We start from the raw sequence: 25,695 nt of genomic DNA on the forward strand, positions 1-25,695 counted from the left end.
GGAGGTTGGCGTTGTTTTTTTTTTAATGTTTGATTCACATTGACTTTATTAGCTATCTATTAGCTAGCTAGCTTTCTATCTACAGTATTTGAGTTATTCCGGGTTGAGTGAATGCTGTTGCATGTGGCTGCCGCTGCTCACCCTCAGAAAAACTAATCCTGTGACTGTAAAGTGACCTTGAGAGTTTTGAAAGGCGCTTATAAATGAAATGTTTTTATTATTATTATTATTATTATTATTATTATTATTATTATTATTATATGATACTGGCCGTCATGTTGAAACAGGTAAATGCCCCTTTAAATAAGCCCAAAGAGAAAAGGTTCTGATTCTAAATTGTGATGAAACAATAACATCGATGAAACAGTCGAATGTCAGTGACATTTTAACAAGCCCCATGCTAACGTTAGCATCAATATAGTTTTGTGAGAAGTATGTTGCATAACAAGTGTGGAGGCTAATGAGCCGTGTGCAGGCTAGCTAGCAGTAACTTTGCGTATGGACCCGGCAAGGTGACTTTCATTCCGATTGTTTGGCTGGATTTTTACCAATCGCGGGGAACGCAAAAATATTCATATTAATGATGAGTATTATCACAAAGTTATTTGAAATTATACATTCTGAGATTTCGTGGCTGAGCGAACTGTATTATTTGTGTCTGTATTTTGTGTAATATGTCGTAAATTTGAGTAAAATTACAGTGCAGAATGAACAATATTTTGGTAAACAACATTAGTAATTATTTAAAATAATACATTCTGACATTTTGTTGAAAAGTTTGCTTGCGTGTTTGCGTGTGTATGTGTGTGAGAGAGAGTGTGTGTTTTGCTCTCACTGAAAAACATTTCTAAATATTTTACTTTTATGGCTCTCTTCGTCAAAAAGGTTCCTGACCCCTGCCTTAAAGTCAGTTTGTAAAAGCGCACCGGCGGCCATTTCCCCCCAACCTGGAATGTGGTTGCCGTCATATTTGATATCCATCTCATGCAGGCCTCTCTCGGTGGGTTGGTACTTGATGGTGATGGTTCCGTCTTTATTATCGGTGATATGCGGCCTGGCCGTCTTGCCGGAGGGCATTCGGACCTCACCTGCCAACGACAGCGATAGGTTTCGGTTAGCTTGCGTGGGCGTCAGCGGGCGCTCTGGTCGTCTTGCCACCAGCACCTGATATCTCCCCTTGCTGTGGCGTGAAAGGCACCAGGAAGTTGACGGGTCTGAAGAGAGGATCCACGGTGTCGGGAGGGGCGACGGGCTCGTTGGACGCCTGTCCGACAAAGAGAAAGCGAGGAAACGCTGACGTTCATCCAGGCGGAGATCCGCCTGCATAAACGGCGCACCCACCAGCACGTGGAAGGGGCTCTTGGGGATGTTCTGGCCCCCAAAGCGAATGGTGATGACGTATTTGCCGGGCTCGGGGGCCGTGTAGTAAATGTCAAAAGTCCCGTCGCGGTTCTCCACCACGTCCATGTCCAGCTCCATCCCTTGCGGGGTTAACACCTTGCAGGTGACCTTGCCCTTGCCGGCGGCCTTGGCGTCCACCGTGATCACAGTGTCCTCCGAGGTCTGAAGCTTCTGCAGACCCGCTGTCGGGGTGGGCGGCAACGCGGGTTCGTAACGGCAGACTTTGTAGCCGCAGCGCAGTACAAATCCAAAAAGATGACTTACATACGCCGTGTCCTCCGATCGACACTGCAAAAGGTCGTTTCAAGAGAACAATATGAGGTTCATTTCGAGATTCGTGAGCCATTTCGTGGTTTTTGTTTTTCATCTTTACCTGTGAGGCGACACTTGCTGGCATCTCCCGTGGGATTGGACTGGATCCTGTAGGGGGAGTACGGGATCTCATCCCCTCCGTATTTGATGGTGATGGTGTACGGGCCGATGGTGTCGGGCACGTAGGACACGGTGTAGGTACCGTCCCTGTTGTCCTGGATGCTAGCGTTCTTTGGCTTGCCCTCCGGGTCCTGTCGTGAGGATAGAGTGCCGGGGGCAGGGGGTTCATGCGCTGGAGTCGAAGCGGCAAAGGCAAGAGAATTCCCAGGTGGGCCGACTGACCAGAATCTGCACCGTCAGCAGGCCCTCGCCGGCGTCGCGAGCATCTATGGTGAACTCCACGGGGAGGCTGGCCGACACGCCTTTGCTGTCCAGACCCGGGCCGCTGGCTCGCACCTTGCTGGCGTCATGCCCGGGCTGGGACGTGACCTTGAACGGACTGTCGAGGGCGGGGAGGGGAACGGTGAAGTGGCCCGCTTCATGTCAGGGGATGGACTTTTGCGATTTGGTCAAAGTCGGCACTAGAAATCGTTGGCGACGTACCTGCGTGGGACTTCCTGATCAGCATACTTGACCGCCACGGTGTACGGTCCGTCCTGCGCTGGAGTGTAGTGAACCGTGTGGGTACCGTCGCCATTGTTTTTGACGCCCACCGGCTCCATGGTACCTTCGAGTGTGTAAAAAAAAGTCTTACATTTGACGTACCGGATATCTCAACAATAAATAACTCAAGACGTGCGTGGTTACCCGTCGGCCCAAAAAGTTTGACATCCAGAGCAGCCTGTCCGGCCTGAGTGCAGTCCACCGTGAACGTCTGAGGGACATGCGCTCTGACTCCGGAGCCCAGGCCGGGACCGGAGCACTTGACCTTGCTGGCGTCCACGGGGTCTTTGACGGGAACCTTGAAGGGACTGCCGGGGATGGGCTGACCGCCGTAGTTTATGTTAACGTCGTAGTCTCCGGGCGTGAAGGGGACGTATTCCACGCTGCAGCTTCCGTCTTTGTTGTCTTTGCAAGAGATTTTAGCCTCGGACGCACCCTCTATGGTGAGGCCCAAACCTCCGGTGCCGGCACCCCTTTGCGCAAAGCCAAAAAGCCACGTGACTCATCCTTCCCATGCGGAGACATGCCTGACTAAGGTGTGATTTTGTCAATACCGGGTTTCCACGGTGAAACAGTTGGGCTTGTTGGTTATTCCCCCTTCCAGGCCAGGTCCGTAGGCCCTCACACGGGTGGGATCGCATCCCTCAGCCACCGACACCCTGAATGGACTCTTGGGTACGGCCACGTCGTCGTAGAGTACCTCGATCATATGCATGCCTGCGCACCAACACCGACTTAGTCGCGTTTGAGAAAGAGAGCCCAAAAATGGCGCCCCCAGTTCGTGACGTCACGCCAAGACGTCTTGCATTGCTGGAGAATCAAAACAATGGCTTCGGATTCGGAGAAGATGCTTTCTTGTTACTCATCCAGTTATGAATATGATTCAAATAGTTTTGAAGAGGAAAGCATACATGTTTGCAATCGATTAAAGAATTTATTCCGTGCCATTTTGAGGCAACATTGGGGGGAAATGTAGCACCAAAAAGAGGCAGAAAATGGCGACCAAGCTCCGTGTCAGGAATTAATCAGCCCGTTTCCACAGGCTGATAAATTCCTGACACGGAGCTTGGTTGCCATCTTCTGCCTCTTTTTGGTGCTACACGAAGTTTTCAGACCAAACAAAGTACAGTAAAGTCTCGTTATATCGATATCGGATATATCGATAGTCCCGGTTATATCGATACTATTTCTATGCACGCACGGAGAAAATTACATGCAAACAGAGTCGGATATATCGATAGTCCCGGTTATATCGATATTTTTTCCGACTCCCTTGAATATCGATATAACGAGACTTTACTGTATAGCAAAATGCATTGACGTGATGCAAGGACTGCTACAATGCGTCCTTTTTTCGGTCAGGGGCGTTCCTTCAGTGACGTCACGTACGGACTCGTCACCAACTCATAAACAAGACTTTTATTTTATTTTATTCAGCGCGAGTCTTAAAAGGTAAAAAAAGCTCTATGCGGTGGATTCTTATTAAAATACGCTTAGTAGAAGTCATTTGAAGCCATTTTACAAATGATGGACACAACTTGTCCGGGGGCGTCGGTTGTCCTTTAAGACTTGCGCTGAATATTCCGGAAGTCTTGTTTTTGAGTTGGTGATGAGTCCTCATGTCACGTCACTGAAGGAACGCCCCTGACTGAGAAAGGACACACAATGCATTTGCGGTACTTTGGTCTGAAACTTCGTGTTTATCCGTGTTGATGGCGAAATTAGAAGAAAAACACATAAATAACGCCATGGTGAATCGTTGTGTGTTGCACCGAGACAACTATTTGATATTCGCTGACAAATATTCCCAGCAGACAAATCAGCCCATTTCCACTGAGATTTGTCGCCATCTTCTGCATTTTTTGGGACACTACATGCTGTCATTGACGGCTCAAATTGATATGGGAGGACTCCTTCAATCGATTGCAAACATTTATGCTTTCCTCTTCAGAACTATTTGAATAGATTGAATAGATGCTGGATGAGTTACAAGAAAGCATCTTTTCCGAATCTGAAGTCATTGTTTTGATTCTCGAGCAAGGCAAGACGTCTTGGGGTGACGCCACGAGCAAGGGGGCGGGACCTTCTGAAACTCGCCACTTCCGGGTTCAATTTAAAGTAGTTTTTAGACACTTGAAGTCATTTTTATTGGTGTTTTGCATTTGACTAAAAATATCATCCTGCGTGTTTTGGCTATTTTAGATGCTATAAAACGTTTTTATGATGTCAGTTAGGAAACAAAAAAAATGGTGTCGGTTGTCCTTTAAGAGCTTCTGTTCCAAAGCAAACTATTAATAAATCCCAGTCTGCCGGGCTGCCGGCTGGCTGGCCCTCACATCATTGCAACGCTGCATCATTCTGTATTTATATCGTCCCCAAATCTCACGCTGACTTTGCCCACTCGCTGTTCCAACACCTGTTTGTTATCTTATTTCACCCGGCATGTGTTCTTTTGGACGTTTTTGACCAACAGCCAAACCGGCTCACAATCAGATTCCAACAAAGGGGCACTTTTATCCAGCAATAGTGGCAATTATCGGGGTTTTCCATCAGTCCACTTCTGTGTGAGCGGTTTGCTGAGGGCAACCAGAACTGCCCCAAGCGGCGCGTGACGGGGACTACATTGAGGGATGAGAATTTTGCGCCGATGGGCGGATTTACGTCTTTTTCAGACCAAAATGACCCGATCAAACTAAATATGGATTTGTGCTTTTTTGCTGTTCATTTCCTGTTTGGGCTTGTGTTGGCAGAAAGCGCAATTTTAATTGGATGATACTGACACCGGTTGGTGGAAATCGCCATTTTGATTGGATGATCTTGATTTAGGTGCCGTCGATGTCGAAACAGGTAAACGCGGACAAGTAAAAAAACAAAATGATGTTGATTGGACGGAAGGATTGGCCTTTGTGGAGAGAACATCTTCTAATTTGCAATGAAACAATCCCATCCATGAATGTCAGTGGCACTTATGACAAGCCCCATGCTAACGTTAGCATCTATATACTTTTGCGAGAGACAGCAGAAAGCAAGCGTGCAAGCTAACGAGCCGTTTGCCGGCTAGCTAGCAGTAATTTTGCGTATGTATCCGTAAAGTTGACTTTTATTGTGGTTGTTTGGATGGATTTTCTTTCTACCAATCATGAGGAACGGAAAAATATTCCTGTTAATGCTATTATCACAGTTACTTCAAAGAATACATACTTACATTTTGTGGCTGAGCGAACTGTATTATTTATGTCTGTATTTTGTGTAATATGTCGATTTAAATGCGTAAATTTGAGTAAAATGACAGTGCAGAATTCACAATATATTGGTAAACAAAATGAAAAAGGTCAATTGAGAAAGTTAACTTACTGATGCAATATTCAAGTCAAGTCAGGAAACATATTAGCCACCTAGCTAGCTCGCTATCTATTATCTATCTATCTAGCTAATCTATTAGCTATCTATCTAGCTAGCTATTATTATATAGCGAGCTAGCTATTTGAGTCAGGAAACATATTAGCTATCGAGTTAGCTAGCTATCTACTAGCTATCCAGCATTCTATTAGCTAGCTAGCTTTATATCTTTTTGAGTTACTTCCGGGTTTAGTGAACAGGTTTAGAAAAACTTCATCCTGTGACTCTAAAGTGAGATTGAGAGTTTTGAAAGGCGCATAGAAATCAAATGTATTATTACTATTATTATTATGTTGAAATCATATACAGTAAAGTCTCGTTATATCGATATTCAAGGGAGTCGGAAAAAATATCGATATAACCGGGACTATCAATATATCCGACCCTGTTTGCATGTAATTTTCTCCGTGCGTGCATGGAAATAGTATCGATAGTCCCGGTTATATCGATATTTTTTCGGACTCCCTTGAATATCGATATAACGAGACTTTACTGTATATATACATACACAGTAAAGTCTCGTTATATCGATACCGGTTATATCGATAGTACTGCTTATTACGATACTATTTCTATGAACGCAAGGAGAAAATTTACATGCCGCAGGATCGGATATATCGATAGTCCGGTTATATCGATATTTTTTCAGACTCCCGAGAATATCGATACTTTACGAGACTTTACGAGACTTTACTTTACTTTACTATATATATATATATATATATATATATATATATATATATATATATATATATATATATGAAAAACAGTATATATGCGTGTGCCCCCGCCTTTTTTTTTGTCATTCTGATCCCTGTACATTGAATTGAAAGCCTCCCTACCGTCCTCAAAGGGCGTGTACTCCACTCTGTAGGTGCCGTCGCCCTTGTCGGTGGTGTAGCCGTCGGTGGCGGTCCCCGAGGGGCTGACGATGCGAGCCTTCACGTGATTCCCTCCGACCTTGTTGAGAGCGCGGGCGTCCACGATGAAGTGCGTGGTGACTTCTCGCAAGACGCCTGAAAACAACACGGACGCCCGAATCAAAAAGGGACAGAGTCGCCTCTTCCTACTCAGGAAACTGAGGTCTTTTGGAGTTCAGGGGTCACTCCTAAAAACTTTCTATGACTCTGTGGTGGCTTCTGAAGGTGTCGGATGTTTCGCTTCTTATCCAAGAGGCTTTGTCAGCGAACTATTTTTTTTGCTGGTAGTTTTGGCCCTATATATACATCCCTACTGTCCAGACGTGGCAGTGACAGACTCTGCCATGATTGGTCCCTACTCTCAGGTTGGGGGGGAGGGCGGGAGCAGAGGACTACTCCCTGCGGCTACACTGATTACTTCTATTGTCCTGCCTGATTATGGGGTCTACGACTGGCCTGATTGCCCCATTTGCTCTGGTATCACCTCATCAGCATAACTAAGCCTATGTTGCCCAAGAAGTCTGTTGTAGGAACGATCCAAATTAAACCTCATCCCACCATGGCGATTTAGTGAAAGGTATTGCTGTTTTATGTAAATAACTTCTTTTACTCCCCTTTCACTAAGACTTTAACCTCATTGTCATCAAATGAGTGGTTGCTAGCTTTTAGGTACAAATGTACTGCAGATTGAGGCCCCCCCAAAAAATGTTAGTTCGCTGACGAAGCCTCTTGGATACGTCCGACACCTTCAAAGAAGTACAGATGAATAAACCTTGTCATCGACCTTTCTTGATACTTGCACTAATGAAACGGTTTTGCACATTTTCAGTATACATCTCAGTCTGCTGACATTTTTTTATTTTTTACTATGCTCAGAATATCTTGTTGTTCCATCTTTTGACACCCCCCCCCCACACACACACAAATCCACTTTCAAATTGCTGCTGTGGACTGCAAATGTTCCCATTGCGGGACGAATAGAGGTTTTTTGATTCTGATCTTCAGGGGCCTAAACACTTGGAGGGGGACATCCGAGAGCACTTTGTCAACAAACGCCTCGTGCTCGGCCCCTTTTTCGAAAGCGCTAATGGCGACATTTTGCACGACGGGTTGTTTCCTGGCAAAAGCGAATCGCACAGGATTGTTCTAGACGTCTGTTTTTCTGTCAGTCGTCGCGGGTGAGCCAAAGCCGACGCCAAGTGGGGTGCCCGCAAACCCGAGAATGCTTTTGGTTACCAGCTGGCCAATCCCTTGCCACTAGTAGACGACCGTGCGGTCACACTGTCCGTTCATACGGACAGTACGGCGGATTTACTGGCGGATAACTGGGCATGCTGCTGGGTCAAGGTACTAGTGATGGGAATTGCGGCTCTTCTCAGAGAGCCGGTTCTTTTGGCTCGGCTCACTGAAAAGATCCGGCTCTTTTGGCTCCCAAATGGCTCCTCAGTTTGTTTGTTTTTTGTTGCTTAAATTAACTACCACAAATCATGTATAATTATGTGAAAAAGGAATTACTTATGTATAAAATACACTATATCAAATATTTTTATTTATATGGCTTGATTTATATGTGTTCGTTAGTGGATGCTAACTTTGACTTTCCCTGTGGTTACTCTGGTCTGATGATCAGCTGTCACTAATTTGCTTTTCATATTACTAATGCTATCATACCAACGAGTAAAATATAATAATTGAATAATAATAACAGCGTAATGTGATAACATTTGTTCACCTGTCTATTCTGGCTCTTTTCAGAGAGTCGGTTCTTTTGGCTCGGCTCACTAAAAAGATCCGGCTCTTTTCACTCCCAAATGGCTCCTCAGTTTGTTTGTTTTCTTGTTGCTTAAATCAACTACCAAAAATCATGTAAAATGTGTTTGCTTTCAACATTTAGCTTGTAGTAGACGTGCACATTCCACCATGACATCCCTGATCCACTGCTGAAAAGGACGCTTTGATCCTCTCCTCTTTCATCTAGAACTGCTTCACGTCACAAAGAGGGTACAGAAAGTACTAAAGAATGAATGACTCTCTGAGTCTTTGTGTTGTCATATTATTTGTTATTTTGTTTTTTGTTTTTTGACTTGACTCTTGACTGGAAAGTGTCCTTGAGAGTTTTGAACGGCGCTTAGAGATGAAATGGATTATTATTATTATTATTATTACCCTAACCCCCCTCCTTCTCCCCCTTCTCACTGCTGCATGTGTCTGTAATTCTCCCTCCCTCCTCTACCACGGATCTTGACCAATCACGTGCGGCTTTAACCGAAGACTGGGGGCGAGGAATAGAGGGAAAAAAAAGTCGGCTCCCATTTCCGGCTCCTTGTTAGGAACCGACTCTCTTGGTTCACTTCAGTGATCCGGCTCTAAGAACCGGCTCGTTCGCCAACGACACATCACTACAAGGTACGGCGCCGTTTGAAAGCACAAACGAACGTTTCTTTGAGTCCTCTCACCTCTCGGCTCCACTCCTGGGCCGTAGACGTGCACCCTGCTGGTGTCCACCGACGGATCCACCTGCAGAACCTTGGGGAAGTGGGGGATGGCGTGTCCTCCGTACTTGATGGTAATGGTGTGCGCGCCGTGGAAGGGTGGGACGTAGGTGACGCAGAAGGTTCCCTCAGCCGTTTTCTGGATGCGCACCTCGGCCTCGGCCCCGGTCTCCGAGACGATGTGGATGGTGAGCTCGGCGTCCCCGGCCGCCGTGCAGTCCACGGTGAAGGTGGCCGTCTCCCCCGCCTTGGCCCTTTCCAGACCGGGGCCGCTGGCCGTGACCTTGCTGGGGTCGAAGGCGGGCCGCACGGCCGCCTTGAAGGGGGAGCCCGGGATGTGGCGCTCGGCGAACAGAATGTTGATGGCGTACTCGCCGGCCTCGGTGGGCAGGTACGCGACCGAGCACGTGCCGTCGCCGTTGTCCTGGCACTCAATTTTGGCTTCGCAGGGACCCTCCACGGTGAGGCCCAGTCCACCGGCACCCGCGCCCTTGGTGTCGATGGTGAAGGGGGCCGGTTTACCCACGACGCCGCCCTGAAGGCCGGGGCCAAACGCTCGGACCTGAGACGCACCCAGAAAAAAGCCAGATCCAACATGAGTTATTTGGACGTGCCATATGGCGGTTTGTAGAATAATAATAATAATAATAATAATAATAATAATAATAATAATAATAATAATACTCTTCTTTTCTTTCCCTACAAGGGGTCGCCACAACACATCAGTGTCCTCCATCTTTACAGGTTTGATCCGCAAGTTTGTTTTGGCCAAGCTTTTATGTCGGATGCCCTTCCTGACACAACCCTCTGTATTTATCCGGGCTTGAGACCGGCACAAGAAGACTTATGTGCCTTTGTGGCTACAGAACAAGCAACTTGCTCAATAAAAGGCTCCCAAACACAAAATGGTCATCGGCACAGACAGTTTCAAAAAAGCAAAAACGCTACTCACCATTTGATGACAATGCTCTGATCTTACCGTGATAATAATAATAATCCATTTCATTGCTAAGCGCCTTTCAAAACTCTCAAGGTCACTTTACAGTCACAGGATCAGTTTTTCTGTGGGTGAGCAGCGGCAGCCACACGCGCCAGCGTTCACTCAACCCGGAAGTAACTCAAATAGACAGAAAGCGAGCTATAGACTTTAGTTTGCTGACAAAGTTTTTTGGATAAGAAGTGAAACGTCCGACACCTTCAAAGAAGTACAGATGACGGCTGAAGAAACCTTTATTATTATTATTATTATTATTATTATTATGATTATTATTATTATTATTATTATTACAGCTAGTTAGAGAGCTACAGAGATCGCTAGCTAGAGAGATCGCTAGCTAGAGAGATCGCTAGCTAGAGAGACAGCTATTTAGAGAGCTACAGAGATAGCTAGCTAGAGAGATAGAGAGACAGCTAAGAGTAAGAGAGATAGCTAGCTAGAGAGCTACAGAGATAGCTAGCTAGAGAGATAGAGAGACAGCTACTAGCTAGAGAGATAGCTAGTTAGAGAGCTACAGAGATAGATAGCGACAGAGAAATCTAGTTACAGAGCTACAGAGATAGCTAGCTAAAGAGGTAGCTATTTAGAGAGCTACAGGGATAGCTATATAGAGAGACAGCTAGCTAGCTAGAGAGATAGATAGTGAGAGAGATAGAGAGATAGCTAGCCAGAAAGATAGAGAGACAGCTAAGAGTAAGAAAGATAGCTAGCTACAGAGCTACAGAGATAGCTAGCTAGAGAGATAGCTAGTTAGAGAGCTACAGAGATAGATAGCTACAGAGAAATCTAGTTACAGAGCTACAGAGATAGATAGCTAGAGAGATAGCTAGCTCAAGAGATAGCTATTTAGAGAGCTACGGGGATAACTAGATAGAGAGACAGCTAGCTAGCTAGAGAGATAGATAGTGAGAGAGATAGAGATAGCTAGCCAGAGAGATAGAGAGACAGCTAAGAGTAAGAGAGACAGCTAGCTAGAGAGCTACAGAGATAGCTAACTAGAGAGATAGCTAGCTAGAGAGCTACAGAGATAGATAGCTACAGAGATAGCTAGTTAGAGAGCTACAAAGATAGATAGCTACAGAGATAGCTAGTTAGAGAGCTACAGAGATAGATAGCTAGAGAGATAGATAGCTAGAGAGATAGCTAGCTAAAGAGATAGCTATCTACAGGGATAGATAGCTAGAGAGATAGATAGCTAGAGAGATAGCTAGCTAAAGAGATAGATATCTACAGAGATAGCTAGCTAGAGAGATAGCTAGTTAGAGAGCTACAGAGATAGCTCGATAGAGAGATAGCTAGCTAGAGAGTTAGAGAAACAGCTAAGAGTAAGACCATAGACTCCAAGGCTGAGTTTGACTCGGGATTGTTGAAGAACACTCACCTTGGTGGGATCAGCGGGCATGACGGCTTCAACCCCGAAGGGGCTTCCCATGACGGGGTTGGCGTCATAGCTGACCTCCACCTTGTACTGTCCCTCCTCCGGTGGGATGTACTTGACGCCATGAAGGCCTTTGGCTTTGTCTGACTCCAGCTTGCACGGGATCGGTCGCCCGCTGGGCGAGGTCATCTTTACGCCGACGTTGCCCTGCCCGCCGGCACCCTTGGTGTTCACGGTGAACTCCTGGTCCCTTCCCACTTCCACTTCTGGAAGGAAAACCAGGGCAAGGTCGCCATTTCAACGGAAATATTGGCCAAAACAATGGCTTCAGATTCGGAGAAGATGCTTTCTTGTTAAACATCCAGTTATGAAGAGGAAAGCATACATGTTTGCAATCGATTAAAGAAGTCCTTCCGTGCCGTTTTGAGGCAACATTGGGGGTCAATGTATCACCCAAAAAGAGGCAGAAAATGGCAACCAAGCTCCTGTGAGGAATTAGCCCGTTTCCACAGGCTGATAATTTCCTTACATGGAGCTTGGTCGCCCTCTTCTGGCGGCTTTTTGTTGCAACACGAGGCTTTCAGACCAAACAAGTACAGCAAACTATATTGACGTAATGGAAGGACTGCTACAATGTGTCCTTTTTTCGTTCAGGGGCATTCCTTCAGTGACGTCAGGTACGGACTCGTCACCAACTCAAAAACAAGACTTCCGGAATATTCAGCGTCTATTCAGAGTCTTAAAAGGTAAAATATAGCTATATGAGGTGGAATCTTTGTAAAATACGCTCAGTAGAAGTCATTTGAAGCCATTTTACAAATGATGGACGCAACTTGTCCGGAGACGTCGGTTGTCCTTTAAGCTGGGCTACCCGGGGCCAGTGGCTGATTTCTACAGTGGCTTTGAAAGACCATTTCCCCGTTCATTTTCCCCACGACGGGGTGCACTTACTGGAGTCTAAGCCTTCCACTTTGACTTTTCCAATATCCAGCTGCGGGGCCACGATGATTTGAAAAGGGCTCTTGGGGATGGGATCGCCGCCGTGGGTCACCGCGATGGCCATCTTGCCCTGGATACGCCAAAGAGGAAGAGATGAAGCTCAACTGTGCAGCGCTCAAGCTCGAGAGGCTCGTCGGCCGCCGCCGCCGCCGCACCTGTTGCACAGCCGTGTATTTGACCGTGTAGGAGTAATCGTGGTTATCGATGATCTCAAAGTCCCGGACCGCCTCTCCAGGGCCCGAGGTGCTGAAGCGCACCTCCGGCTTGGCTTTACCCGCCCCCTTTGTGTAGATGGTGAAGTGGGTTGGCGCGCCCACCTCCACCCCTGAGATCAATCAAATGCACATTTGGTCACTTCATACAGTGTCCGAAACTCATGAGGAAAAAGTTAGCGGACATCAGGGCAGACAACAATGAAAAGTTGCCTACCCGGTCATGAAGTTGCCTGCCCCATTTTTCACAACTTGAAACACAATAAGACGACTAAAAAACATTGTTGCAAAGTATTAAAGATTTTTTTAATTAAGGATGTGTCTCCCACAGATGCTGCCTTGCTTAATTGATGGTCAATATCCCTTGCTGATGATTTTGCCCCAGTTGTCGTTTGTCCAGACACTGTTCGGCATGTTGCACAATGCCAGTGTTTGAAATAGCGTCTGCCCGGTGGCCCGGGGCGTCCAACTTTTACGTCGGGCGAACAACTTTCAAAATGACTCGGCCCAGGTGGCCGACAACTTCTTCAAGAAACAAAAAGCGATTTTTTTTTCAAATGAAATGCACCGGCATTTGTCATTTGCTTACTCGGCACCGGCAGCCAATCAGAAGCCTGTTTAGTGCTTCGGACTACACCGTGACTGAAAAGTGTACTTGAGAGTTTTGAAAGCCGCCTAGAAAGAGGACTCGACGTGGCTTTGAGCATACAATGCAATGCAAACGACGACAAACGACAACTGGAGCAGAATCTTCAGCAAGGGATATTTACCATAAATTAAGGAAGGGAGCATTTGTGGTAGGCACTTCCTTTTTATTTTATTAAAAAAAATCATTTATACTTCGCAACAATGGTTTTTTTTTTGCCGATTAGTCTTATTGTGTGTGAAAAAATGGGGAAGGCAACTTTACGGCTGGGCAGGCAACTTTTCAGAATTGTCTGCCCAGGTGTCCGCTAACTTTTTCCTCATGAGTTTCAGACACTGACAATGCGTCGTCTGCTACAAGCCACGTGAACTCCTCTTTCCATGATGCTTTTAATGTACGTTTACGTTTTGTAGCGTCATAAATTTTGTTAGCTTCTTTTGAATCTTTCTTCTGGGGCTATGACGTTCGGGGAAAGTCCGGATTGAAAGCTATCTATTGGCTGGCTGGCTATCTCGCTAGCTATATACTAGCTATGTAGTTATCTGGCTGGCTAGCTATCTGTTGGCTAGCTATTATCTGGCTGGCAAGCTTTCTAGCTATTAGCTATATGGCTATCTGACTAGCTATTAGCTATGTATTGGCTGGGTGACTATCTCGCTAGCTATATATTAGCTATGTAGCTATCTGGCTGGCTTCCTATCTAGCTAGCTATCTGTTGGCTATCTATTAGCTGGCTGGCTTGCTGTCTAGCTATTATCAATATGGCTATCTGACTATCTATTAGCTATCTATTGGCTGGCTGGCAATCTCGCGAGCTGTATATTAGCTATGTAGCTATCTGTCTAGCTATCTGTTGACTATCTATTAGCTGGCTGGCTGGCAATCTATTAGCTGTGTCGCTGTTTAGTTGGCTGGCTATCTAGCTAGCTATCTGTTGGCTATTTATTAGCTGGCTAGCTAGCTAGCTTTCTATCTATTTGAGTTACTTCCGGGTTGAGTGAACGCTGGTACGTGTGGCTGCCGCTGTTCACCTACAGAAAATCTGATCCTGTGAAGTAAAGTGACCCTGAGAGTTTTGAAAGGCGCTTCGAAATGAAATGGATGATGATGATTATTATTATTAAAAAAATGCAGCGGGTTGCTTCTGTCCCTTGTACAAACCTTTCTTGTTGAGTCCGGGGCCCTCGGCTCTCACCTTGCCGGCATCGTGAGAGGGCTCCACTTTGACTTTGAAGGGACTGATGGGAATTTCCTGACAGGATAAACGATGAGCAATTTCAAGAAAATTGAAAGCGGGGTTCGGGGGCGGGTGATGCGCCATCAGACGTCTCATCATATAGCTATCTAGTGGCTATCTATTAACTATCTAATAGCTGGCTAGCTAGCTTTATATCTGTGTATTTTAGCGACATTCAGTGTATTAGCTAACTAACTATCTCGCTAGCTAACTAGCTAGTTAGCTATACTAACATATAGCTAACTAGCGAGCTATCTAGTGAGCTATCTAGTGAGCTATCTTTTGGCTATCTACTAGCTGGCTAGCCAGCTTTCTATCTGTGTATTTTAGTGACATTTGACTGTAAAGTGACCTTGAGAGTTTTGAAAGGTGCTTATAAATGAAATGTATTATTATTAATATTATCATTATCATTATTATTATTAGCTAAGTATCTAGCTAGCTATTTAGCTATCTAGGTGGCTTGCAGTGTAGTGAGCTATCTGTTGGCTATCTATTAGCTATCTACTAGCTGGCTAGCTAGCTTTCTATTTGTGTATTTTAATGACATTTGACTGTAAAGTGACCTTGAGAGTTTTGAAAGGCGCTGATAAATGAAATGTATTATTATTATTATTATTATTATTATTATTGTTATATTAGCTAACTAACTATGTAGCTAGCTAGCTATATAGCTATCTAGGTGGCTAGCTATCTAGCGAGCTATCTGTTGGCTATCTATTAGCTATCTACTCGCTGGCTCGTGTGGCTGCCGCTACTCACCCACAAAAAAACTTATCCTGTGACTGTAAATTGAGCTTGAGAGTTTTGAAAGGCGCTTAGAAATGAAATGTCTTATTATTATTATTATTATTATTATTATTATTATGATCCTACCTTGTCGGCAAAGAGCACCATGATGGTGTAGCGCCCCGCCGCCGGGGGGGTGTACTTGACGGTAAAGGTGTCATTGTCATTCTTGATGATGTCAAAGTGGATGTCTGCCTCGGCAGGGCCGACCACCCCCGGGGCGCACTTGATTCCAATGCTGATGTCACCTAAGAGTGCGCAGGCAGAGTTCAACCAGGACGCTCCAAACTGGCAGCCATCCGTTAAAAACACGTACAGGTAACATCCGAGTTACGACCGGGTTCCGTTCCGATAAAACGGTCGTAAGTCAATGGTCGTAAATCGAAAAGCATTCATAATGGCTGACGCGAGGTCTATACGACAGAATAGTATTACAGGTTGAGTGAACGCTGGCGCATGTGGCTGCCACTGCTCACCCACAGAAAAACTGATCCTGTGACTGTAAAGTGACCTTGAGAGTTTTGAAAGGCGCTTATCAATGAAATGTATTATTATTATTATTATTATTACAGTAAAGTCTCGTTATATCGATATTCAAGGGAGTCCGAAAAAATATCGATATAACCGGGACTATCGATATATCCGACCCTGTTTGCATGTAATTTTCTCCGTGCGTGCATAGAAATAGTATCGATATAACCAGGACTATCGATATATCCGATATCGATATAACGAGACTTTACTGTATTATTATTATTATTATTATTATTATTTGCTAGCTATTTGCTAGCTATTAGCTCTGGCTGGCTAGGTAGCTATGTAGCTAGTTATCTATTCACTATCTAACTGGCCGGCTATCTAGCTAGGTATCGGTTGGCTATTGGCTAGATAGCTAGCTTTCTATCTATTTGAGTTACTTCCGGGTTGAGTGAACGCTGGCGCGTGGCTGCCGCTACTCACCCACAGAAAGACGTATCCTGTGACTGTAAAGTGACCTTGAGAGTTTTGAAAGGCGCTTAGAAATGAAATGTATTATTATTATTATTATTATTATTATTATTTATTATTATTATTATTATTATTATTATGATTATTATACAATGTCAATCTGTTGTTTTTTTCAGCAATGTTTTCTTTTGAATACTATGATATACCAAACTGCTTACAGTTCAATTTTAAATCTTATAACTTTTAGTGTCATTTTTATCATTTTATATTTCGTATTATCGATTTTTAATGTTATTTTGTATCCTCATTTTGTACGATGCTGTAATATTCTCTGTTAAGATAAATGAGGCATGCTGAAAGTTGAGCGCATCTGGCAACCCAGCCGCCACGCAAAACAATCTGAATCTGCTTGCTCACCTTGACCCGCCTCGCTGCAGTCCACCGTGAAGTACGTGGGCTCGTTGGCCTTGAGGCCCGTCTTCTCCACTCCGGGCCCGTAAACTTTGACCCTGTCGGGATGGCAACCCTCTCCGACCAGCACCTGAACAAGATCACGCTGCATTTGAGCGGCCAAACGGCGCCCGGACGCCATTTCCACTGCGACGCCGCGTATGCTTAGAAACATACATAGGAAAGACTGTAAAATTTCTCGCTTCAGATGTTGTAAGAGCGCTATATAAACAAATATGTATATATTGCATTGTGTCTTGGACAGCTGCCCTCATTTCAAACTCATATAACTCCAGACCCATATCATTTAGGAATTAACTCTTTTTTCCATGTCATCACTTTGTTCCAGCTTCAACTGTTGTTAAAGTGCTATATAAACCAGTATGTATTGCATTGTATTTTGGGAAGTCACCCTCATTTCAAGCTCACATAACTCCAGACCCATATCATTTAGGAATTATCATTTAGGAATTAACTCTTTTTTCCATCTTATCGCTTTCTTCCAGCTTCAACTGTTGTTAAAGTGCTATATAAACCAGTATGTATGTATTGCATTGTATTTTGGGAAGTCACCCTCATTTCAAGCTCACATAACTCCAGACCCATATCATTTAGGAATTAACTCTTTTTTCCATCTTATCGCTTTGTTCCAGCTTCAACTGTTGTTAAAGTGCTATATAAACCAGTATGTATTGCATTGTATTTTGGGAAGTCACCCTCATTTCAATCTCACATAACTCCAGACCCATATCATTTAGGAATTAACTCTTTTTTCCATGTTATCACTTTGTTCCAGCTTCAACTGTTGTTAAAGTGCTATATAAACCAGTATGTATTGCATTGTATTTTGGGAAGTCACCCTCATTTCAATCTCACATAACTCCAGACCCATATCATTTAGGAATTAACTCTTTTTTCCATGTTATCACTTTGTTCCAGCTTCAACTGTTGTTAAAGTGCTATATAAACCAGTATGTATTGCATTGTATTTTGGGAAGTCACCCTCATTTCAAGCTCACATAACTCCAGACCCATATCATTTAGGAATTAACTCTTTTTTCCATGTTATCACTTTGTTCCAGCTTCAACTGTTGTTAAAGTGCTATATAAACCAATATGTATGTATTGCATTATATTTTGGGAAGTCACCCTCATTTCAAGCTCACATAGCTTCAGATGTTGTTAAAGCGCTATATAAACAAATATGTATATATTGCATTGTGTCTTGGACAGCTGCCCTCATTTCAAACTCATATAACTCCAGAACCATATCATTTAGGAATTAACTCTTTTTTTCCATGTTATCGCTTTGTTCCAGCTTCAACTGTTGTTAAAGTGCTATATAAACCAGTATGTATGTATTGAATTGTATTTTGGGAAGTCACCCTCATTTCAAGCTCACATAACTCCAGACCCATATCATTTAGGAATTAACTCTTTTTTTCCATGTTATCACTTTGTTCCAGCTTCAGCTGTTGTTGTCTATTAGCTTCTATCTGGCTGGTTGGCTAGCTATCTATTATCTATCTAGCGAGATAGCTATCTAGCTGGCTAGCTACCTAGCTACCTATCTATTTGCTGTCTATCTGGCTGTCTAGCTAGCTATCTATTAGCTGTCTAGCTATCTATTAGCTAGTTAGCTTTCTATCTATTTGAGTTATTCCGAGTATGATACAAAAGCCAATCGGGAAAGCTGGACGATATCTTTGCAAAATCTCTGATAATCCATTGGTCTTCTCTGTCTACACAAACGGCTGCACCTCAACGCGACGACACCATGGTCATCGGTCAACAAGTGGAGCGGCTGGTGCCGTCGTCACAACCTAGAGCTGAACACGACAGTCGAGATGATGGTGGACTTCAGGAAACATCCATGACCACAGCTGCCCCTCACGCTATCCAACTGCCTCGTGTCAACCATTGAGACCTTCAAGTTGCTGGGAATCACAGTCTGGCAGGTTATGAAGTGGGAGGTCAACACCAAGTCCATCCTGAGAAAGGCCCAACACAGGATGGACTTCCTGAGGCTGCTAAAGAAGCTAATGAAGAAGCATGGCCTGCCACAGAAGGTGCTACAACATTTCTACACCTTGTAGAAAAGTCATCGGCAGCGCCCTAGCCACTCTGGAGGACTTGCGCTGTGAAAGAATCCAAACAAGGGCGCAGAAAATCCTACTGGACCCTCCGCACCCTGCCCACCACCTTTGCCAGCAACAACCCTCAGGAAGGCGCTAGCGAGCCATGTGCACCAAATCCAGCAGACATTTAATAGAACTGTATAGTGCCTTTTTGCAATTTTTCTTCAGAATCAGACGTTCTACCAAAAGTTCTACCGGAAACAAATTCCTTGTGTGTTCTACATTCAGCTATCTATCTAGCTGGCTAGCTGTCTAGCTATCTCGCTGGCTACATAGCCAGCCCTTTATTTGCTATGTATTTGCTATCGAGCTGGCTCGCTAGCTATTCAGCCATCTATCGAGCTGGCTAGCTATCTGGCTGACTACATAGCTAGCACTTTATTTGCGATGTATTTGCTATCGAGCTGGCTCGCTAGCTATTCAGCTATCTATCTAGCTGGCTAGCTATCTAGCTATCTGGCTGGCTACATAGCTAGCATTTTATTTGCTATCTATTTGCTATCGAGCTGGCTCGCTAGCTATTCAGCTATCTATCTAGCTGGCTAGCTATCTAGCTATCTGGCTGGCTACATAGCTAGCATTTTATTTGCTATCAATTTGCTATCGAGCTGGATCTTTAGCTATCTATCTAGCTAGCTATTAGCTATCTGTTAGCTATCTATTAGTTTGCTAGGTAGCTTTCTTTCTACTGTAGATGAGTTATTCCTGATAGATTGAACGCTGCCGCGTGTGGCTGCCGCTGCTCACCCGCAGAAAAACTGATCCTGTGAATCAAATTTATTCTTATTATTCTTACAGGCTTGTTTCTCAGGGGTCCGTTCATTTGGGTGCACCTTATAATAATAATAATAATAATAACAATAATAATAATAATAATAATAATAATAATAATAATAATAATAATAATAATAATCCATTACATTTCTAAGTGCCTTTCAAAACTCTCAAGGTCACTTTCTAGTCACAGGATAAAGCTGACTTTGACTGTGACTTTTTTACTTTGATAAGCTTTTCTGTGGGTGAGTAGTGGCAGCCACACACACCAGCGTTCACTCAACGCGGAAGTAACTCAAATAGATAGAAAGCTAGCTAGCTATCTAGCTAGCTTTCTATTTATTTGAGTATTATTATTATTATTATTGTATCTATTAGCTAGCTGGCTAGCTAGCTGATAGATACAGTAATAATAATAACACATTTCATTTCTTAGCGCCTTTCAAAACTCTCAAGGTCACTTTACAGTCACAGGATACAGTCGCTAATAGATAGCTACCTAGTCAGCTAGATAGCTAGCCAGCTAAACGAAAGCTAGCTAGATAGCTAGCGAGACAGCTAATAGATAGCTAATGGATAAATAATAATAATCCTAATAATAATAATAAGAACAATAAGCCTTACCCTGAAGGGGCTGTTGGGAACGTTGACACCATTCCAGGCGATGATGATGGTGTGTTTGATGGGCTTGGTCGGTGTGTAGGTGCACAGATAGGTGCCGTCGCCCTTGTCGACGGTTTTGATGTTGATGGCGCAGCCTTCGGCATCCTAAGAACACGCAAAAGCGTATCAACCCACGGCTTGCGCTCACAAAGTGCATACGATAAGTGCATGTGTGACGTACTGGAAGTTGCGTTGGGTGGTCGCTTAAAGGACAACCGACAGCACTTTTTTGCGTGTTTTGGGTATTTTAGATGCTATCAAACGTATTTCTGATGTCAGTTAGGAAACAAAAAAAACGTGTCGTTTGTCCTTTAAAGGACAACCGACGTCTCTGGGCAAGTTGTGTCTATCATTTGTAAAATGGCTTCAAATGACTTCTACTGAGCGTATTTTAATAAGAGTCCACCGCATATAGCTATATTTTACGTTTTAAGACTCGCGCTGAATATTCAGCAAGTCTTGTTTTTGAGTTGGTGACGAGTCCGTACGTGACGTCACGAAAGGAACGCCCCTGACCGAAAAAAAGACACATTGTAGCAGTCCTTCCATCACGTCGATGTATTTTGCTGTACTTGTTTGGTCTGAAAACCTCGTGTTGCACCCAAAAGCCGCCAGAAGAGGGCGTCCAAGCTCCATGGAAGGAATTTATCAGCCTGTGGAAACGGGTTGATTCATTCCTCACAACAGCTCGGTGGCGATTTTGTGCCTCTTTTTGGGTGCTACATTTCCACCAATGTTGCCTCAAAACGGCACGGAATAAATTCTTTAATCGATTGCAAACATGTATGCTTTCCTCTTCAGAACTATTTAAATCATATTCATAATTGGATGTGTAACAAGGAAGCATATTCTCCGAATCCGAAGCCATTGTTTTGATTCTCCAGCAATGCAAGATGTCTTGGCGTGACGTCACCCAAAGGGGGGCGGGACTTTCTGAAAATGCCCAATTCGCAGCTCCATTTTTTTTTGCAGATTTTGGACACTTTGTTTTGCATTTGACAAAAAATATCAACCTGTGTGTTTTGGGTATTTTAGCTGAGATAAAACGTATTTCTGATGTCAGTTAGGAAACAAAAAAAATGGTGTCGGTTGTCCTTTAAGAAGACACCTCTGCAGAAAATCTAGCTGAGAAACACGTGTCAGTCAATCTGAGAGGGAAAACAGGGTTGCCCATACCTGCGCGTAGATGGTGAGCGGACCCTTTCCGGCCGCGTGGGCGTCAATGGTGAATTCCGTGGCTTTGTTCACAGTCACGCCAGTTGGCTGCAGGCCCGGTCCGAAGGCCTTCACCTGAACATGTATTTGCTGACATTAATAATAATAATAATAATAATAATAATAATAATAATAATAATAATAATAGTAATAATAATAATAATAATAATAATAATAATAATAATCCATTTCATTTATAAGCACCTTTCAAAACTCACAAGGACACTTTACAGTCACACGACATTTTTTTCTGCGGGTGAGCGGCAGCAGCCACACGTGCCAGCGGTCACTCATCCAGCTAGTTGTCTAGCAGGGTATCTATTGGCCATCTATTAGCTTTCTATTAGCTATCTAGTTGCTACCTATTAGCTAACTGGCCGGCTAGCTAGCTATCTGGCTGGCTATCTATTAGTTATATAGCTAGCTGTCTATCTATTGGCTATCTATTAGCTAGCTAGCTTTCTATCGTTACTTCCGGGTTGAGTGAACGCTGGTGCGTGTGGCTGCCACTGCTCACCCGCATAAAACTCATCCTGTGACTGTAAAGTGACGTTGAGAGTTTTGAAAGGTGCTTAGAAATGAAATGTATTATTATTATTATTATTATTATTATTACACATACTGAAAAGGACGCTTTGATCTTCTCCTCTTTCATCGAGAACTGCTTCATGTCACAAAGAGGGTACAGCAAGTGCTGAACAATGAATGACTCTATGTGTCTTTGTGTTGTCATATTATTTGTTATTGATTTTTTTTTCAACTTAATGTTAGCGTCCCGTGTGCGTCTACGCGCCTCATGGAGCCACTTACCTTCTCAGGGAAGGCGTCATTGGCGGCGGGCAGGATGTGAGCCATGAAGGGGCTGTCCTTGATGTCCTCGTCATCGCAAATGACGTGGACGGCGTAGTCGCCGGGCTCAGTCGGCCAATAGCGGACGTCGCAGGAACCGTCGCCCTTGTCGTCACATTCGATCTTAGCCTGGGAGGGCCCTTCGATGGAGAAGCCTTCACAGAAAAAGACGGCGGATTGACAACGCGGTCAAGTCCCGCTTTATTGTCCACGACGCCGCCACATCGCACCTTTTGGCTGTGGAACGTTTGATGATAATAATAATAATAATAATAATAATAATAATAATAATAATAATAATAATAATAATAATAATACATTTCATTCATAAGCGCCTTTTAAAACTCTCAATGACACTTTACAGTCACAGGATATTTTTTTTTTGTGGGTGAGCAGCGGCAGCCACAAGCGCCAGCGTTCACTCAAGTAACTCAAATAGATAGAGAGCAAGCTAGCTAGCAAATAGAAAGCTGCTGATAATAAAACATTGTATTTATAAGTGCAGTACATACATACATACATACATACATACATACATACATACATACATACATACATACATACATACATACATACATACATACATACATACATACGTACGTACATAAACACATAAATAGACACATAAATATAAATAAACATAAATAAAGGCAAAAATAAACACATAAATAAATAAATACATGAATACATAAATAAAAAATAAATATATACATACATACATAAATACATGAATAAATACACAAATAAACACACAAATAAAGACATAAATAAACACATAAATAAATAAATAAATAAACAAATAAATAAATAAATAAATAAATAAATGTTGTTGTTGCTGTTGCTTAAAAGAATTTACGACCATAAATCATGTGAAATGATGTGAAAAATGAAAATGATATCCCTGGCGGGAAGTTAGGAGACGGTTTTGACTTACCGAGCGTGCCCACGTCTGTGCCGACGGCCTCGACCACAAAGTCTGCAGATTTTCCCACCATGCCGGTCCTCAGGCCGGGACCCCAGGCCCGAACCTTCTGGAAAGCCGCCTCGGGTCCCACCTCCACTTCAAACGGGCTGCAGACATCAATCATCAACATGGTCTGACTTGCAGTCGTCGGGGTGACTAGCATGCGGCGGTCGGCTCTGACCTGCGCGGGATGGGCTGACCCCCCCAGCTGATGACCACTGTGTATTTACCCGGCTTGAGGGGGTAATACTCGCATTCATACACGCCGTTGCCGGCGTCTCGGACCTTCACCTGCTCCTGCGCTCCGGCTGGGAGAGAAAAAAATGCCATTTATAATAATAATAATAATAATAATAATAATAATACATTTCATTTATAAGAGCCTTTCAAAACTCTCAAGGACACTTTACAGTCACAGGATATTTTTTTTTGTGGGTGAGCAGCGGCAGCCACACGCGCCAGCGTTCACTCACTGATATTGTATATATATGTATATACAGTAAAGTCTCGTTATATCGATATCGGATATATCGATAGTCCCGGTTATATCGATATTTTTTCGGACTCCCTTGAATATCGATATAACGAGACTTTACTGTATATGTATACATATTGTATATATATACATATATATATATATATATATATATATATATATATATATATATATATATATATATATATATGCAGTAAAGTCTCGTTATAACGATATCGGATATATCGATAATCCCGGTTATATCGATACTATTTCTATGCACGCACGAAGAAAATTACATGCAAACAGGGTCGGATATATCGATAGTCCCGGTTATATCGATATTTTTTCGGACTCCCTTGAATATCGATATAACGAGACTTTACTGTATATAGTAAAGTCTCGTTATATCGATATTCTCGGGAGTCTGAAAAAATATCGATATAACCAGACTATCGATATATCCGATCCTGCGGGCATGTAATTTTCTCCTAGAAATAGTATCGTAATAAGCAGTACTATCGATATAACCGATATCGATATAACGAGACTTTACTGTATATACAATGATACCTTGGCTTACGAACTTAATTGGTTAATTGGTTCCCAGACAGTGTGTGTAAGGCGAAAAGTGTGTATTCCAAACATTAATTTCCCATAGGAAACCATTAAAAAGAGAATAATCCATTCACAGGTCCCCATAAAACATCATTTTCTACTAAATAAGCCTTAAAACTACACACAATATACCTTATTTTATGTATAATAAATGTGCTATTGGATTGTCTTCTTCTTTTCCTTTCGGCCTTTCCCTTCAGTGACAGACCGGAACAACTAGCGTACGGCTTTCGTGAAATAGTCACGGACAAGTTTTAGAGGTCAACATGAAAGGGACGAAAAGGCTGTCGGACTTACAGGGTCCTTTGACCGAGACGTTGAGCGTTCCACTGCCGGCGCCCTTGGTGAAAACTTTGAAGTCTGCCACCTCCTTGACCCTCACTCCCTTGGGCTGAAGACCTCTGCCGGTAGCCCTGCAGGCGTTTGGATTGACGGCTGAAAGGAATCCCAACAAGTTAGCCCCTCCCGGGTCAGAAAGTTCTTTTATAATAATAATCCATGTCATTTCTAAGCGCCTTTCAAAACTATCAAGGTCACTTTACAGTCACAGGATCAGTTTTTCTGTAGGTGAGCAGCGGCAGCCACACGCGCCAGTGTTCACTCAACCCGGAAGTAACTCAAATAGATAGAAAGCTAGCTATCCAGCTAATAGATAGCCAACAGATAGCTAGCTAGATAGCCAGCCATCTGAGCAGCTACACAGCTAATAGATAGCCAGCCAGCCAGCTAGTAGATAATAATAATAATAATAATAATAATAATAATAATAATAATAATAATGTGCTGCTGCTCGTCCACAGAAAAACTTATCCTGTGACTGTAAAGTGACAAATTAATCAAATTAAGTATTATTATTATTATTATTATTATTATTATTATTATTATTATTATTATTATTATTATTATACATTTTATTTCAAGCGCCTTTCAAAGCTCTCAAGGACACTTTACAGATAGCCAACAGATAGCTAGCTAGATAGCTAGCCAGCCAGATAGCTACATAGCTAATATATAGCTGGCGAGATAGCCAGACAGCCAATAGATAGCTAATAGATAGCGAGTCAGATAGCCATATAGCTAATAGCTAGCCAACTAGCCAGCCAGCTAATAGATATCTAGCAAGATAGCTAGCCAGCTAGATAGCTACATAGCTAAT

General features: G+C 43.3%; 1 protein-coding gene across 2 annotated transcripts in view; it reads right to left on the bottom strand.

Annotated features, from left to right (window-relative positions):
- LOC148898494 (filamin-C-like) overlaps window positions 1-25,695 on the bottom strand; it is a 58,218-nt gene that overhangs the window by 8,997 nt on the left and 23,526 nt on the right. For both annotated transcript variants that reach the window (XM_088995668.1, XM_088995667.1), the window contains 23 exons: window positions 24,837-24,974; window positions 23,628-23,754; window positions 23,417-23,553; window positions 22,444-22,637; window positions 21,595-21,708; window positions 20,380-20,523; window positions 16,811-16,934; window positions 15,533-15,693; window positions 14,581-14,671; window positions 12,717-12,886; window positions 12,514-12,631; window positions 11,566-11,828; window positions 9,152-9,749; window positions 6,618-6,791; window positions 2,931-3,093; window positions 2,521-2,849; window positions 2,317-2,440; window positions 2,056-2,212; window positions 1,775-1,964; window positions 1,666-1,689; window positions 1,342-1,583; window positions 1,165-1,264; window positions 948-1,088 (listed from right to left, as the gene is read on the bottom strand). In XM_088995668.1, the coding sequence (XP_088851794.1) occupies window positions 948-1,088; window positions 1,165-1,264; window positions 1,342-1,583; window positions 1,666-1,689; window positions 1,775-1,964; window positions 2,056-2,212; window positions 2,317-2,440; window positions 2,521-2,849; window positions 2,931-3,093; window positions 6,618-6,791; window positions 9,152-9,749; window positions 11,566-11,828; window positions 12,514-12,631; window positions 12,717-12,886; window positions 14,581-14,671; window positions 15,533-15,693; window positions 16,811-16,934; window positions 20,380-20,523; window positions 21,595-21,708; window positions 22,444-22,637; window positions 23,417-23,553; window positions 23,628-23,754; window positions 24,837-24,974 (4,023 nt within the window). The remainder of the gene's footprint in view (window positions 1-947; window positions 1,089-1,164; window positions 1,265-1,341; window positions 1,584-1,665; window positions 1,690-1,774; window positions 1,965-2,055; window positions 2,213-2,316; window positions 2,441-2,520; window positions 2,850-2,930; window positions 3,094-6,617; window positions 6,792-9,151; window positions 9,750-11,565; window positions 11,829-12,513; window positions 12,632-12,716; window positions 12,887-14,580; window positions 14,672-15,532; window positions 15,694-16,810; window positions 16,935-20,379; window positions 20,524-21,594; window positions 21,709-22,443; window positions 22,638-23,416; window positions 23,554-23,627; window positions 23,755-24,836; window positions 24,975-25,695) is intronic.

Source organism: Hippocampus bargibanti, linkage group LG05, assembly GCF_051943395.1.
Source record: "Hippocampus bargibanti isolate YZ-2025 linkage group LG05, ASM5194339v1, whole genome shotgun sequence".
Taxonomy (NCBI): domain Eukaryota; kingdom Metazoa; phylum Chordata; class Actinopteri; order Syngnathiformes; family Syngnathidae; genus Hippocampus; species Hippocampus bargibanti.